Source organism: Vigna radiata, chromosome 2, assembly GCF_000741045.1.
Source record: "Vigna radiata var. radiata cultivar VC1973A chromosome 2, Vradiata_ver6, whole genome shotgun sequence".
NCBI lineage: Eukaryota > Viridiplantae > Streptophyta > Magnoliopsida > Fabales > Fabaceae > Vigna > Vigna radiata.
Window position 1 is genome coordinate 7,722,107 of NC_028352.1, and position 18,462 is coordinate 7,740,568.

The following is an 18,462-nucleotide window of genomic DNA, read 5'->3' on the forward strand; positions in this document are numbered from 1 at the left end:
AAAATAAGTGTAATAACCTAAAAAAAAGTTACAGTTTTTAATTATAGTAAAAATAATAGAATTTAAGTTTAAAAAAAAATAAAACTTAAAAACAGTTTCTGAAGACATTTTCAGAAAGTTACATTTCATTTTCCCTCCTTCAAACATCTCTCTAACATTTCCCTCTCCATAACCCATTCTTCTCTCTAAATTTCCCCTCCATTCATTCACTGGATTCCCATTCCGCAGACGTATAGACGATCTTTGTATCAAGGACTCCAATTTTCACCGATTGCATTTGCGATTTCGTAGGGTAAGTAACTTTCTCCTTTTTGAAATGTGATCATGTAGCAAATTCTGCTGCATGTAGTTCACTTGTGATTTTCCCCAAAATCTTAATCCTAATTTTATTTTAGAGACTAATTTCTATCACCATTTGGTGAAATACAGGTGCTGTCAATTTTTCTAGAATGTCTTTGGATTTCTTCTTGAGTTTAGCTTCTGGAAATTTAAAGTAAAGGTAACTAGATTTTTCTTATTTAAAATTTGTAGAAGTATGTAAGTATCATATTTATCTGTCGCAAGTTAATATTCAACATTGTTTTTTTTTTCAATTCTTTGTTTTGTTTACCTTATTGGTACCACTTGATTAATTTGGTATAAAATTGTTATTTAGTTACATTGTATTATTGTTGTTTGTATCTTTTTACAAAATCATGCTTGTGTATGATTCATAGTTCATTATTTGCTTGAATATGTGGAGGATATTGAGTACTCGAAATCTTCACTTCAATTGTTGAATCTTACTAAAAAGCAATTAGTTTAAGCTTGAATATTCGGAACTCAGCAGTCTTGGTACTTGTATTTTCACTTTTGAAGATGTTGTTTCTCTTTAAAAATAAATGCTGGTTGACCTGGATGTAATAAGTAATGTGTGGTTTTCATCTAGTTCATTTGCCTATAGAAGATGTATTTATTTCGGAATTTTTGATAGTTGCAGAAGCGTGAATATAGTTTCTTACTTTTAGAAAAGGCAGAGATAGAGATAAAGTTAAGTGGTATAGAATTTAGAGTAAAATAATGGGGATGTAATTAGATGCTACAGGAAATTTTCACTAGGTACGGAAATAAGAAGCTAGTGGTAGACCACCTTATATTTTTGTTTATAAACATTGGAATTGGGATCTCTGTGTAGCATTCTCGCAAGTATAAATTGGTGGTTTTAAAGAATTGGATAAGTTATAAAAAGGAGGGCATGGGAGGACTGTGAAGGTATTTGTTTTTTTTATAATAATTTGTTAAATATCTAATTTAGTTACTTTAATATGTTAGTCTTCTTTTTTTTAAGTTGTTTACGTAAACTTAAATCATAAAAGTTTAAATAACATATTTTATATAAAACTTTAATTAACATATTTTATATAAAAGTTTAATTAACATATTTTATATAAAAGTTTAATTAACATATTTTATATAAGCCATGATGGGTTAAGAAAATATATTTTTGGTGTATTAGAAATTACATTCCAGAGGCCTTTTAATTTTATTGACGTATGACTTTAAATATTTTAGTGTGAGCCTGTAGATAGTTTCACTTTTTGTTAATTTTATTGACTTTAAATATTAAAAGGAAGGAAGCTATTAGACATATGATTGTACTAGGGTCATCCTTGTTGGTTAGTGATAGAAGTATAAATGGTCGTAATGTAGTCTTAGGTCTTCGTAGAGAAACGGTGAACTATTATTTATTTTAGGGTTGTAGAACTATATTACTTGGTGGCAACTTTAGCGTGCATATTTTGGTTTGTTTATAATTCGAAAGTATATGACTTGAGAAAGAATGAAACATGATTTCAAGATTGTTGGTGGTGGTTTAAATGTAAGATCTCTAGGTGAGATCCTTGTAGTGTTTAGAATGAATATAGGAAGCTCAGTCTTGGGAGTTATCCTAACACTCTAATGACTCTTTCAATCTCACTTAGAGAAGAATTAGTCAAGTGGTGAGAGTAGTAGGAGGTCTTAATCTTGGGTGCTTCCAGTATGACCCTAGGCGAGTGATAACAGACTTACACTTGTATGTGTGGTAGGGTTTAACCCATAGCAATGGCTTTGCAAAGCAGTAGAGGCCACCACAAGTGCACAATCCCTCATAGCTCGATATTCATTCTAGTCTGGACGAGTCGGTGTATAATGTAACAAGTCTTGTAGTGTCTTTTAATATGTTTTGATTGAACTTTGCAAGTTGTGTGTGATTGATAACATGCTTTTTATATCTAGCTCACCCTTACTTGTTTGTGTTGCTTGTGTATGTTCCCTTTTGCGATGATCATCCAATTGGATGTAAGCAGATGATGATGTTTCTCTTGAGCAAGCATTGGAGAGTGAGGATGCAGCCCCTAGTTCCTAGGAAATATTTTATCTATCTTATTCATTTTTTGAAAGACTTGTTTGTAGAGGAAATCTAAAACTTTATAGATTCTTTAGAATACTTTAGTCCTCTGCTTATTTTGAAATACTTTAAATTGTGTAAAGTTTAATTTTATAGCCTTTTTGGGATGACGGTAAAATTATACTATATTTACATCCTCTTAGCTGCTCTCTTTTATTATTATTATTATTATGTGTTCCATTCTATATTACATCGTCCTATATAATTTGGGATGTCACATTATGGTATCAGAGCAGTTTTTATCCTTAGAGAACCTATAGGTCGTGTGCATACCTTGCTTGTGTTTGTGTGCTCTTAAATGTACGAAAACACTCATTCTAATTTATTTGAATAAGATTAATCGTTTTATTCTCTTACCATGAACAAACCATGGTTCATAGAATAGCCTACGGGTTGTGGGTTTGTTGTGCCTTTTCTGTGGAAAGTTGAGTCCAAATGGTATGTTCTACCATTTATTCCAAGTCTGGATAGAAAAATTGTATATCTAACTGGAAGTATTGATAACAGAAAATATCTTGATAAGAGTAGTGAGGGTGAACACTCATGACTCTTACCAGAGATGATTTTCCTTTCTTAATTCTGAAGGTTTGGGGTAAGAAAGAGTTGATATTATCCTATGTGTATGAAATGATCTGATGCTTTTGTATGCAATTTATGGTATCATAGCATAAGAAAAGTAAACAAGCTAAAAGAATGCACTATTTACAAAATGGACTAAATGAAGACAAGAATCACAATTTCTCTTCCATATTATATTCTTTATGTGTACTTTTAGCAGTCACATAAATAAAGACACAACAAGTAAATTATAAATTATATGATAGAAAATATAAATTATTGTTATATATAATATGAAACACTCCACCCATTCAGTTGAAAAAAAATTGTATTTGCTGTTACCAGTCGTAGACAACTCTGTTGCACCTGTTCTTAAGCCACTTAAAACTCTTCCTCAGAGACCCTTTCAATATACTCTATTTACATCCCCTTAATTGCTCTATTTTATTATTATTATTATGTGTTCCATTCTATATTATATCGTCCTATATTCAGAATAAGTATATTCCTCATAATAAGTATATTCAAAATCCATTTATTTAACCCGAATTATTGTATTTAGGCCACTTCTTCCAAATTTATTTGTATACTTTCATTACTTTTAAGAAAATAATATAAGACATAAGGAATTTTGTGGTTACATACATATTTTATATAAACACAAAGTACTAAATTTATATTTTATACTATTAAAATAAACCTACTCAATTGATCATTTGTATGAATTTTCTTAAACTTTCCTTTCCGATGAACTGAAGAAAACAACCTAAATCCTTACCTACCAAATAATTGCTGTAATTATACTCGTAAAGTTTGTGGTTGGTGTTGCAAACAATGGAAATGATAATGCTTATAATTGAAAATAATAATAATACGAAGAGAAGACAAAATATAGTAACATGTTCTTTTGTTCTTATTTAAAGAGGTCAAATAATTGCATATAAAAAATCATGAATCAATAGATTCTGTTTCTATACATGCTTAGATATTTTATTTATATAAGTTGGTATTTTTAACTTGAATTGAATTTGAAATAGAAAGTTTGTAGGATCAAAAGATATATAATTTGTATCTCAACTTCTAACAATTCCTTTTCAGTTTTTAAGTTATTTCTTCAATGAGCCCTATATTCCGCTCATTTACTAAACCTTCTAGATACTTTTTTTTGTTGAAAACATGTTCATTCTGACCTCACTTTAATTTTATATTCTGTTTTTGAAAAAAAATATAATATATATATATATATATATACATGAGTTTGCTAATTTATATAAGATATTTTTTTAAGTGGTATATTTTAGCAAAGTGTATCAAGTTTTAGGTTAAAAAAAGTTCCTATTAAAATAAAAATTAACTTTAAATTCAAAGGTATTTTAATAATTTTAAAATTTAGAAGTTATTATTTTTTATTACATGTTTTTTAAAAGGTAGTTGTTTTTAAAATAAAAAATTAAATAAAAGATAGTTGTTTTTTAAGATAAAAAATAAACTAAAAGGTAATAATATCTTTTATTTTTTTAAATTAAATTTTAAAATTATTAAAATATCCTTGGATTTAAAGTTGATTTTGAAAATAGAAACTTTTTTGTAACCTAAAATTTGATACATTTTACTAAAATATACTAACTAAAAAACTTCTTATCAAACCCCATATATATATATATATATATATATATATATATATATATATATAATGCTTTTGTAATGTTAAATTTGTACTTTGACAACTTCAATATACATTAAAAAGAAACACCTATTTTAGCTTCTAAATATGAATTTTTCAATCAATTTTAAAATTTGTAAACACAAAAAAAAAAAAACAAATAAAAAAGGAAATTCTCCATAGAGACTAAAATAGACAAGTTAGAGTGCGCAGGAAGAAAATTTTGCGAATATTGTGTAAGTCTTTTCATAATGTACTCAAAATTTTGAAAAAATACTTGTATAAATAAGTTATATTATAAAACCACGATTTTTTTATGAAAAAATTGTGTTCCACAACATAATTTTAATTTTTCTTAACTAAATTAAAATCTGTATGTAACTTCTATTGGCTTTATTTAAATTATGATAAGCACAACTTTAATTTATTTTCAGAAAAAAAATTGTTTTGAAATAGTGTTCGTAGACAACTGCAATAAAAAAGATGTTAGAAAATACAACTTTAATTCAATTAAAAAAGTTAAAATTGTGTATCAAAGTACAAATTTTTTTTATTACAGAATCATATTTTTAAGTACAACTATATAAATAATTATTTTAAAATTTATACATTTACACCATATAGAGTCAATTTTCCACTATGACCACACTTTCTAGATGTAGAATGAAATGAATAGTTAAAGTTTGAGAATTGATATATGCGTGTTGTAAAAGAAAAGACTTAATTTTTTGTTTTGGACACAGTGCACATTAACATTATTAAAATCCTTCTATATAAAATATTATTTTGATAAGAGAGAGCTAAAGTTTAAGATTGGCTAGGTTGCATGTTCTGGCGTAATTTGACATTATTGAAGGAGGGGTTGAGTTTGACTTTCCCAATGGAAAGGAACATGCTTTGTATTTTTCTATACTCTTTAGGGTTTCAATGCTAAATTTATACATAAAATTTTATTATAACTTTGTCAATGATGAAGCTACGTGAAACAAAAGTAAACCTATATTTAAAGAATGATTTAATTAAATATTGGGGGATGTTTCTAATCTTATTAAAAAAAATTTGAAGATATTTTTCTTATATATTTCTTGGTATAAATATTTATATATTATGCGTTATGATATTTTTTAATATTATATGTTTATATTTATTTTGTTAAGTATTGTATGTATGTTAAGTTGTTATTTTATTGATATTACCTGTTTTTATATATGAGTTATAGAGTCTAGAAGTCCTATAAATCCACATGATATTGCATTGAAAATAAATACACACTCTTTTATACTCGTTTTTTTTTACTCAAAATACTTAATTCTCCTACTAACTTGAGCGCAGGAGAGTCTTTTGCAAGTGAATTTTCTTCTATGTTTCAACTTAAAAAACATAGTCAGAATTCCTCAATCAACCTAGATCTTGTCATCTGTTCAAAGGTCCACGCTTTAGATCATAGAAAGAACATTTGGTACCCAAAATGGGGGTTTGATAAAAAATTTCCTAGGCCTCACTCCTTCATGATCACAACCCGAAGTCAAGCTTAGTTGTAATACGAGATGGAATCCAACCTGGTGACAACCCTTCTTAGTCAAATCTAAATGTTGCTCTAGTAGAACGAGCAACAAACACTACAACAAGGAGCTCACAACCATGTGTACTCAGTACTAGGCAGATCTCTAGCCCCTAAACCAGAAGCTGACTAACTTGGTAAGGGAAACCTCCTCCACATTCCCGTCCTGACGAAAGAGCCCTTATTCGGTAGTTCAAACTTAGAACTCATTAGCAAACGAAGAATCTCTCCCGTGAAAGTGTTGTCACATGAGTAAGATTGTGGTTCAAAAGAAGGGTCATCGGAAGGAGAGTCACGTAAACCAGAATACTAATCTGACCGATTAAGGTTGTGCGAACCACTCATTATCTGAATCCCTTTCAAAAAAAGGGTAAACAATAAGGACGATCTAAGAAAACGAGTAACCAAGTACATGACGATAAAAGAGAACATGGTAAATAGGTTTACAAAGCTAGACACCCTAGAGGGGACCAAGAACTAGAAGAACATCATCACTGACCCAACTACCTCTTATTACAGCCATTACACTCTGCTTAATACTTGTAGGACATCGTGCTAAGAGAAACATGCAACTTAGATCTCATCTCTCTTAATACCTCCTTCCAACATCGACCTAACAAGAAAGTGCTCCTATCACCAGAACATAGGACACACCACAAAAGAATATTGATATCTGAAGGATCCCGTTAAAGATTTGATCCATATTGACACCTTAGCTTGGTTCATCCAATAAGGTAGACGTGCCTGAAGATTATAATGTTTAAAAAAAATAAGCATGCCTAAGCGGGCAGCATGAGGTGAACTTTTCCTATATCAGTAGCACCGAGCAAAGCATGCCCAAGTCGACATCGCTAAGCATAAGCCTACCTAAGTTTATAGCTCAAATTGAAGCCTGGCTTAGTCGACAACACCAAATAAAGCTTGTCTAAGCCTGCAACATCGAAGATGAGCCTATCTAAGCAGGTAGCATGAAGCGAAGCCTGCATAAGTCGACAGAACCAAGCAAAGCTTGCTTAAGCCGAAAGCACTAAGCATAAGAATGCTTATGCAAGCATCACAAATTAAAATCTACCTAAGTTATCAACATCTAGAAAAGTCATCCTAAGCCGACGAAACTCATACAACAAAGATTGCCAATATGATGTGGCAAAAGGGTCTGCCTAATCCACATACATGGTCAAAGACGACCACATACAGCCTGACCCGACATCTAGTTCATATACATGTAAACCCTAAAGTCAGTTATGACTCAGCCAAATGGCCAGTTACAATTGCAACAAAGCATCCCTTAAACGCTTATCAAACTTCTGAGCTTAAGGTGGCTTATATTTATACTCGACCCAACAAATATGTTATGTGACGTGGCCCAACAAGGCTCGTTCAATTGTACTAACTTAAAGTGGTTGGAAGATATTTTGAGATATATTTAATGGTGCAAATATATATATATATATATATATATATATATATATATATATATATATATATATATATATATATATATATATATATATATTAACAATATATGTGATCTAATCTCGGTAGTTTGATTACGTCATGATATTCCTTAACACCATATATTTACAATAGTGCTATTAAAACAGGTCACTCGGTCTGGCTCGACCCAACCCACCACGGGTTGTCCACTTAGTGAGCCAACCTAACCTGTTTTAGTTACTAACAAGTCCAAAAAAATTGAATCCAGTCCGACTCACCAAAGATTTGTGGGTTAAACGGGTTTGACTCAGCAGCTCATTTAATTACCAAGTGTTTTTTTTCTTCAATCCCAAAAAAGAAAAGTAACAATTTTTTTTACTTGAAATTTAAATAAAGTTCAATCCAAATGATGTTTATAATATAACTTAAAAATAAAAAATTGGATGGGTTGGTGAGTCAATTCAGCTTACCACCAGTTGGTAATAAAAAAAGTAACAAATTTAGTAATATAATAATATAACTTAGAAAAATTGAGTGGGTTGTTGAGTCAACCCAACTCACTACGGGTTCAACTAGGGTGAGTCAGGTTCTTAATGGATTAAACTCAAAATTGGCCCATATCAAAATTTCAATTTTGTTCAAACCCAACCCAGTTTGAACCTGTTGTAGGCTAGGTTGGCCCACGGGTTCGAACCGATTTTGACAACACTAACGTATAGAATATTTGATATATCATGTAAGTTATCATATTATTGTGATTATTTCACTAACTATCATATATATAGTAAATTTTTATTTAATTGATACTATCTATTTTTATCACGTGAGTCATAGGGTCAATAAATCCTATAAACATATACACTTGGTATTTCACAAGAAATACCCACTCTTTTTTTACTTAAAAGATCCAACTCTTATAATAACTTATGCGTCAAAAAGTCTTTTAAAGAAGATCTTCTCCTTTGCTTTGGTCCTTGGAAACATATGTTTCAATCTACTTAAATCTTGTCACTTGTTCAAAGATCTACATTTCCGATATCGTTAAAAACAAAATCTAATATCATATTAGGAACTAAATTTATGTTGTTAGATTTTTTATTGACAAATACTGTGAAAATTTGATATCAATCAGAGGTGAAAAAGTTTATTCAAGATATTAAAACAATTTTTAATCCAAAACCTTAATATACTGTGAAACTAGAAAACTTTTCTTAAAAAAAATTCTTAATCTTTACAACTTTTCATTCACATCTAAGTTGTCACTAAAATTAACTTGACTTTGATATCTTTACTAAGCTTTTCAATAATAATAGGTGTAAATTTTAACTAAAAATATTAAGAAAATAAATTTATGAATTATTTTATTTCTATATTCTATTTTTTCTTTACCAAATATAACACTTCGAAATTTCCTTAAATTTTTAATAATAATTTAAGTTATTCTTATAAAACAGATTTCTAAATTAATAATTCTTTATAAATTATAAATTATTCTTATCTTAAATATATGGTTACGAACTTTAAATTGGACAAAAACCATAATTTGAATATGACAAGATCTTGAAATTGGAGAAGAAAAATCAAAGATTTCATACAACATCGACACGTTTCTTAATTTTTAGTATATGTTAAGTGGTTGAAGGTCCATGCATTCTCTATATTATAGGTCACGGGAACAAACAAACATGGTTCAACTAACTTCGTGCCACACACAATACTCGTACATTGAATCTAAGCATCTTCTTCATTAAAATATGCTGTTAATTAACTTTACTACGAAGTTTACGTACATTTTTTAAAACAGTTTTTGAAGTTGTTTTTTTAATCAAAATAAAGTTTGTGTATTGAACATTTTCCTTATAAATCTATGATTTTAAAATATCCGAAAAGTCATTTTCTTTTTCTTAAAATTTGATTTACAAAGCTTTATTTAACCAACCGAAAACATTCATAAATAGTACGGCATAACATAATGTCATTCTGATGAATTTCTTGTTATTTACTTTATAAGAGTTAATATCTAAAACAAACATAAAATGAATTAATTTCAATTAACTAGTTAGCAACATATTAAGATAAACTTTTCAAAATTGAAAATGAGAGTAAACGTTTTAAATGGGATGGGAAAAAAAAGTGGGTTAAAGGTTATAAAGATATCTAATCATAAATAAAAATAAAAATAATAACTCAGATTTCAACCTTAGAAAAAAATAAATAAATGATATTAAGCACATTCGTTAAGCGAAGAATGCACAGACGGACACCCTCCCAAAGTTGGCAAACAACAAAAAAAAATGGACAATTGTCCGTAATGATAAGGCAAATGTTGATGAAGCCAATAGTAGAGTGTGTGACCGCATCCGTGGTCAGGTGGAAATATTAGAGAGAGGAAGTTAAAGACCTGATGAGGAAGCAAATGAGGGCGAGGCCATCAGCTCAATGGATACGAGAAGGATCGCTCAGTTCATATTTGTGGGAGAAAATTTTTACAAACGAGGATTCTACATCTTGTTATTAAAGAGCCTTTCAAAAGAAAAATCTTAGTGTGCACTCAATGAATTGCATAATGATGTGTGTGGCCTTCTTACCAAACAACGAACACTTAAAGTGAGAGTTGTGCGAGATGGCTACTATTGGTCGACTATGGAGGAGGATTGCAAAGTCTTCGAGAAATGCATGAGCTACCAAAAGTATGGAAACAACATCAAAGTGTCGCTCGCTATAAAACATATCCTTTGCTTGACTATTCACATAGTGGGGATGGATATCGTCAATCCGTTCCCGATTAATCGTAGAAAAAATTTGTATTGCTTGCCACGATTACTCCACTAAATAGGTGGAGGATGAAGAATTGGTAGAATTTTGTATGGAAGATTATTTTTCGCTTTGGGCTTCCTCACCAAATCATAACAGACAATGATCGACAGTTCATCGATAAGAAGCTAATTGAGTTCTACAAGAATTTGGGCAAAAATCATGTCACCGACTTTGTAGAGCATCCTGATACGAACGGTCAAGTTGAAGCAATCAATAAATACATTGTGGCCAGGCTGAATCGACGTTTAGTTTGAAGTAAAAAGACACTTGGGTGGATGAATTACCTGAGGTCTTATGGCTTACTGTTGTTCACCACACGATACCACAAGTGAAACAACTTTTAACCTCACATATTGTACTAATGTCATGCTTCTTATGGAGGTAGGTGAACTTTTTCTCATGAGACAAGTCCAAGACACAAACCTTAGCAACGAGCAGCTAAGGATGGAGCTAGACACTCTGCAGGAATGAAGGGAAGTCGCAATTGTGCAAACACAAGCGTACAAAAAGGTAATTGCACGAAGATACAACACCAAGGTTTGCCTAGGAGTTTTTACGAGGGAGACTTAGTGTGGAGGAAGACTTGCGAAGCACGCAAAAAGCTAGCACACGAAAAACTTGCGCCAAACTATGAGCGGCCGTTTAGAATTGTTGAAGACCTAAAGAACATTGTCTATCAACTAGAGCACCCAAGCGGAAAGGTCGTCCCCAACACTTCGAATGTGTCTCATTTAAACTTTTATTTTAGCTTAGCCATTGTACAAACTCTTTGTAAATTTTACGACAATTAATATCATGAGGAATTTTCAGCAAAATGCTTGCAAGTGTAACCTGAACGAAGCATAAGAGGTTGGTGAAGAATGAGTTCATTCGTGAACTCTTGCCAACCTCGTTGAGCCTATGAATCATGAGTTCATCTATGAACAAAAGAACATGCGTAAGAGATTGGAGAAGGACGAGTTCATCCATGAACCTATGACAACCTCACCAAATTGATGGTGGATGAGTTCATTCGTGAATTCCTGTCGCTTGGTCCAAAGAATGAATGAAAGAGATGATGAAAGATGAGTTCATATGTGAATCTCGACCAACCACGCTACGTTGGTGAAGGATGAGTTCATCCATAAATCCATATCACTCGGTCCAAAGAACAAACGAAAGAGATTGGTAAAGGACAAGATCATCCATGGTAGATTTTCTTCATTACATCAAAGTTGTCTTCATTTAAGGGGAAGTTGTAGAAGAAGGTGGCCTGGTAGAGAGCCTTACGAAAAAGACTAATTGTCATTATACACCACATTATCGATCTCCTCAATCAAAACAGTCAAGGTGTCTTTATAAAATATGATTACTAATAATTGGACCATAATTAGATTGTTAATAATCAAAAGTTTACTCCAAAATATATAAATATAAATTTAAGATTAAAAAATAGATAAATACGTTTAGTTTACCATTAATACGTGAACTATAAACATTGAACTAATCTCAACCTTAATATGTTTTCTATATGTACCCTCCAAATCGTTTTAAGTGAGGGCTTACTTAATTATAAAACAACTTTAAACCTTTAAAAGACTTTCCAAATGTTAAACGTAGAAGTCGACTCTACCTTTCAAAACATCCATGATTAAAAATATCAAAATCAAAGTTCAAATAGAATTTATGCATTTGTTTTTAGCGACACTCAATACAAACAAGTGCACTCAATAGAATGTTTTTTATTCACAGTCCACCATAGTTTCATCTTAAAAATCAATGGGCTATTTCCTAAAAATTTTCATTAGAAAAATCTTTCTGAAAACAAATCTTTTATGTTTGTCGTCTCTTGAATTAATAATAAATAAATTGCTGAAAAGGTGTTATCACAAAGATCCTATAAAATAAATAAATAGGGCATAAAATTGGAAATTGTAAATTAAATAAATCAGATATAAAATTTAAAATTTATAGAAAATAGTTAAACCTAGCTGTAGGCTACAAAGTTCTCACAGAGCTGAAAAGCTGCATATTCTTTGCTGTCCATATCCAATATTTAAATATTTTAAATATTATGTGTTTTATATATTTAAAAATAAATATGACATCATCAACTATCTTAACATGGCCGCTATGTTTAAAAATATATTTTCTTGCAATTATCCTATTATATATTTGCATTGACAAAGGAACTTCAATTGTCTGTTTTTTATATAAGAAACAACTTCAGCTATAACAGAATCCTATGCCAATATTATTTAAACCATAATTTTTATTTAATATTCAACTCTATTTATAGATTTTTGTGTATGTAATTCATCTATTTAAATTTTGTTTTGAAATGAAATTCATATTATATTCACGTAAAAAATAGTTGATTTTTGATATTAACACATTCGTAGATTTTTTAAAATATCTCTTCAATTAGTTATTTTAATTAAATAATTTTAATTATTAGAGTATGTAACACAATTGTAAGTTTTCACCATTTTCTTAGTACTTTTCTTGATTTTTTATCATAGAGAAATTATTTTGCATGTATCAAGCAATCCTATTTATTGATTTTTGGTTTTGATTTAGAGTTACAAGCACTCTGACATGTTACAAATTAATATTTTGTAGGTTTGTTTAGAAATTCTTTACATTGCAAGAAATTGGTCGAACATTTATATAGTTGGTTAGAGATAAGAGAAGCTAAATTTTTCTTTAATTGATGTTCTATATGAGTATTAAATTGTTTGGATTGAAAAGTCTATTATATGTTAGTTGTAACCAAGGTTATTGAGTATTTTTAGGTATGTGATGATGAAATGTTGTTGTGAATTTTATTGTATGTTGATTTGAAGTGGAATTGAATGTTGATATGTTAAATTGTATGTTTGGAATGTGTATTATGAAGTTTAGAGATTAAAGAGTTGTAAACGTAGAGTTTTAATTGTGTTTTTGAAGAAAAGATGAGATCCTAGGTAGTGAAATTGTGAGAAAAGGGGTGGTGAACTGGTTTGGTGTAGTTGGGAGTGTTTAGGAGTTGTTTTGTGACTTGTTCAAACATTTAAAATGGAAAGAATCTAAATTATGAGTATGTGGTGGTAATTAGGTAGAGTCTATGTTGGTTTAGAACTAAATTCTTGGGGATTCTCAAATAGAGAGGATTGACACATGTGGTGAGAATAGTAGGAGGTCCTAGTGTAGCGCTACTTGGAGACCTATTGCGCGGTTACGGACTAACCTTGTGTGGGTGATAGGGTGAAACTCATTGGCAATGACTTTGCAAAGTAGTAGAAGCCACCACAAATGCACAACCCGTCATAGCTCGATATTCATTCTAAGTCTGGATAGTCGATTTAGGTCTTTGTATATTAAGATGGTTGGGATTATATCTATATGTATGATTCTTGTATGAGTTATTATAAATGATGTTTAACTTGTTTTGTAATCTAGCTTACCCTTTTGTTTGTACTTATGTTTGTACGTGGCTATGTTCTTGTTTTCGCTATAATCATCTAGTGAGTGTGAGCAGAGAGATTAAGTTTCCCTGGAGAAGACACTTAATGAAGGAGATGTCGCCATATAGTTTCTTTAGAGTAGTATTGTAAATAGTTTTGTTTTGACTGTCTGTATATAGAGTTTAAAATTTATAATTAATTTTTGGTAACTGTAAGTTTATACTTTATATTATAAGTTTATAATTGCTTTATCTTACTAACTATGTGATGACTATGATACGATTAAACGTTATATTTTTGGATATCACAGTTATTGTTCAGATTTAATATCAATTAATTTATATTTTAGACCAATCAATCATTTCATTATTGAATAGTGATCCTTGAATATCCCGACAATCATCTAATACATCTAACTTTTAAAATATATATATTTATTAATATCACATGTCAAAATAGTTCACATATCCATACATTCATACAAAAGTCAACTATTTTTCACTCACATAATTAAAATTATATTAAATATTTAATGAAATAAAATTTTCAATAAAAATTCAACTAAAACTATTAAAATTTATAAAATGATTAAAAAGAAATTTATTTGTATATAAATAATAGTTACTATGAAATTTTTTTCTGAGTTACGAAAGATGAAAAAAACTAATAATATTTAAAAATACACCAATAAATTTATTATTTTAAAAAAATATATAAAAATTAAGAAATATTTATTTTAGAAAATTTTAAAACCATGATAAAATAGTAAAATTAATTACCGTTTAAAAAAAGCATGCAAGTATTGAAAATTGCAAAAGTAAGAAATAACGTGGCGAGTGGAAGAACCGCGGTGGAAAAGCGTCATTGGAAGATTATTCGGTGGTAAATGAATAAGCTTTCCTATAGACACGTATACACTGCATGCTTCAATAAAGTCAAACTTATTATCACACAACTCAAAGCAACTGTAATAACACTGACAAATCTAATAAAGCAACTGTAATAACACGACAAATCAAATAAATGAACAAATTTCATTAATGTTTATCTCTCTTCATTTATGTTCTCTTTTCTTGTTTTTTTAACTGAAAAAAAAAATAGTAGATAAAGAAAAAAACTTAGAACTTAAAAGGGTAAGAAAAAGAGTTAAAAAATTATAATAAATTTAATTGATGCTTTAGGAAAAATAATTAGATTAATTTTACTTTTTCAAAAATGAATATAAATTAACATTGAAAAATTAATTTATAAAATTGGAAATATTTTTTATTGATTTCATTAATGTTCCACAAAATTATATGAATTTAAAGAATATGCAAGTCTTTTATATAATTTTACGTGAAATGTTAGTTTATTTTGAAAAAAGTTAAAATTATTGATGTCAATAAGCATTTAATTGAACTTAATTTTGTTTCAATTTAAATAAAAAATAGAATGAATAAAAATTTAAAAGTTAATATAAAATAATAATATATAGAAATGTGAAATATATAATTATCCATTTACTTTTATCTAATTAATTAGTTTGATACATGTGTGTGTGCATGATAAAAAGATAACTAAATAAATTAATATTTTGTAGAATTAACTAGTTTGATTTTGTATAATGCACAAAAAATTGTAAAATAAATTAAAGTAAATAAAATAATATGATACAAAACTATAAAATAAGCAACTAGACAAAAGTAAACATTGAATATGTTTTAGATTGGTATAACATAATAGATTTTAGATTTATAAAAGCAGTGAGAAGCACTGTTTGGTGAAAATCCATTTAATCATTGATTGAATTGAGACATTGGTCAATAGTTGAATTTTCCAGAATATTTTTATTTTTTAATTTTAGATAAAATAATTTAAATTAACCATATTCATATTATAAACCAACGGAATCAAATGGACCTTTTTCAGATTTCTCATTAACCAATTAAATCAAATTCATCTAATCAAATTAAGCTAGACCAATCAATCCCTAAAATAAGAAAGTAAAATTATTGAATATCTAATATGAATTAATCTATTATATGTAATTAATTATCGTTATTGCTTTTAACATAAAATGTAAATAATTTTACATAAGAATTTTTATAACCATTGCGTGGACTAATTATCTTTTAACAAATCGACAATGAATTGAATAATTCTTTTAAGAATTATCTTTAATTTCGCATTAAAAGTCATGGACTAATTTAACAAAAGTTATGGAATAATTTAACAATTGGTATAAAAGACATGTTATAAAGTACAAACTATTATTTATTTCTTTTTCTTTTCAATTATTGTTTTTTAACAGAAAAAAAAAAGTTGTCTTTTTGTCCAACTTTTTTTAATCTTAAGACTAATATAAAACAGCAATGAAGTTTTCTTTTTAATATTATGAAAAGCAATATCACTCATGTGATAGAGAAAACTTTTCACATTTAAATAAAAAAAAATACTAGTAAATAAATGTAATATTTTATTGAAACCTTATTCAACCCAATAAAGATTTACTACAGATAGAAACTCTTTCCCTTTATTCCGCCTCCTTTTCTGTCATCGGCGATCGGTGGCTATTTATTGTTGTAAGTTCCAAGACACTTTAATAATTACGTCACCGTCAAAACTAAAAAAATATATTAAACAAAATCTAAATAAGAAATACATTAAATAAAATAAACTCAAAATTTCCAATGAGGGAAAAAGAAACATTCAATTCAACTGCAGCATTATTTACATGACATCACTTTTCCCATTTTACCTACTCCTCCTATTTCCCTCTTTTAGGATCAAGATTTCCTTTCTAAAACCCGAACCGGTAACCCGCCTCGTAAAGTGGCTGTTAGACCAGGCACAAACTGGGGCTCCTGATCCGGTTCAACAACCCGAATCTCAAACTGCCTAACCACAGCGACCACAACTGACTTCATTTCCGTCAAAGCCAAATCCTTCCCCAAACAGACCCTTACACCAGCCTGAAAAACAGGGTATTTAAAAGGACACGGTGGAACAAACACTCCGTCACGTAACCACCGTTCGGGTCGAAATTGGAGGCAATCGGGTCCCCAAATGTTTTCCATCCGACCCATGGCGTAAGGGTGATAAGTGACCCGACTCCCCTTTCTTACAAAAGTTCCATCTGGCAACACGTCATCCTCTGTGGCGAACTTGGAGTCGAACTGAATGGGCGGAAACAGCCTCATGCTCTCGTGAACCGCCGCGTTCAGATAATGCATTTCGCGAATCTGATCAAACGTCGGGGGCTCAGGGCCCGGGCCCACCTCCTCGCGGATCCGTGCCTCGACTTCTGGGCTTTTCGACAGCAGAGAAAAAAAGCCTGTCAACGCGGAGGCGACGGTGTCACGGCCCGCCAAAAGAAAACTCACCACGATGTCTCTTAAGTAAGCGTCATCTTCAACGGATCCCATGAACCGCGAGAGAAGGTTTTTCTGCGAGTTGAACCCCATTTCCCTCCTCTCCTTTATCATGTTGTGTGCGACGTCGTTTACGACCTTGATAGCTTCTTTAAGTCTCTTCTCCGAACCGACTCCGAAAAGCCGCTTCGCTTTCCAAATGAACGGTGACGCGGTCATGGCGCGTTCCGCGGAGAGTTTTGAGGCTAGGTCAAACGCGTCGGCGAGGTCCGAAACGGGGAGAGTTGGAAGGAGACAACCCGGGTCAAGACCAAACGATATTTTGCAGATGTTGTCGAACGAAAATCTTCGTAGGATGTCCTGTAAATCCAATACCTTTTCCTTGTTCATTTCGCCACGCGCGGTTGAGACCAGGAAAGGAAGCAAGCGCGCGTGGATCTCCTCGTTGACCGACTCCATCGCGTGGGAGCGAATCGCGACGCTCCCGAGTTCAAGACTGGCCATTTTGCGTTGAAAGAGCCAGGAATCGCCGTCGACGTTGAAAATCCCTTGGCCGAGGAGGTCTCCGAGGATGGCGGAGAAGGGTTTCCCTTTGGGGTAGTTTTCGAAATTGGTCTTGAGAATGTGCTCGACGTTGTCTGGGTTGGCGGTTATGGTGTTCCCCAAGACATGCACATGGATGGTGGCCGATGGGGATTTCCGGAGAAGATGCGTGTACCAGTCGCAGAGGTTGGTGAACTTTGTGGCCCAGCTGACGGTCAAGTAACTCTTGCAGATGTAGCAGTTACACCATGGCTTCATCCTGTTGATGAAAAGCAAAAGGGAGAAGAAAGAAAAGAGAAGGGTGAAGGCGAAGAAGAAGAAGCCGCATGTAGCAGGCATTGATTGAAGAGAAAGAAAACCTTCAAAACTCATCTCTCTTTCAATGTCGTTTTTCTAATGTGATGGGTATGTAATTAAGAATGGAACTGTGAAGAGGGAGGTAGGAACCTGTGGTATATATATATAATGGGTTCGGTTAACTGTAGTAGTACTACCACTGCTATTTATCAAATAATAAATAAATAATAGCTGCAAAACAATGGGCTGTGTAATAATCCAAAATTCTACTACAGTGGTTTTTGTTTTCAACATTATTTAATGTATGGTATATATAAATAATAAAAAGAAAAAAGTAAAGGAATTTGGTGGCGAAGGTAGAGGGTTGACATAAGAACACG

At 30.9% G+C, this 18,462-nt stretch overlaps 1 protein-coding gene across 1 annotated transcript; it reads right to left on the bottom strand.

Annotated features, from left to right (window-relative positions):
* Positions 1–16,476: 16,476 nt before the first annotated feature.
* LOC106755804 (cytochrome P450 94C1) lies at positions 16,477–18,232 on the bottom strand. The gene has a single exon (XM_014638018.2). The coding sequence runs from the start codon at positions 18,155–18,157 to the stop codon at positions 16,658–16,660; it is 1,500 nt and encodes a 499-aa protein (XP_014493504.1). The 5' UTR covers positions 18,158–18,232; the 3' UTR covers positions 16,477–16,657.
* Positions 18,233–18,462: the final 230 nt, after the last annotated feature.

Bases quoted from the DNA above. Each gene is read 5' to 3' on its own strand.
- LOC106755804 (XM_014638018.2), bottom strand. From the start codon at position 18,157: ATGAGTTTTGAAGGTTTTCTTTCTCTTCAATCAATGCCTGCTACATGC.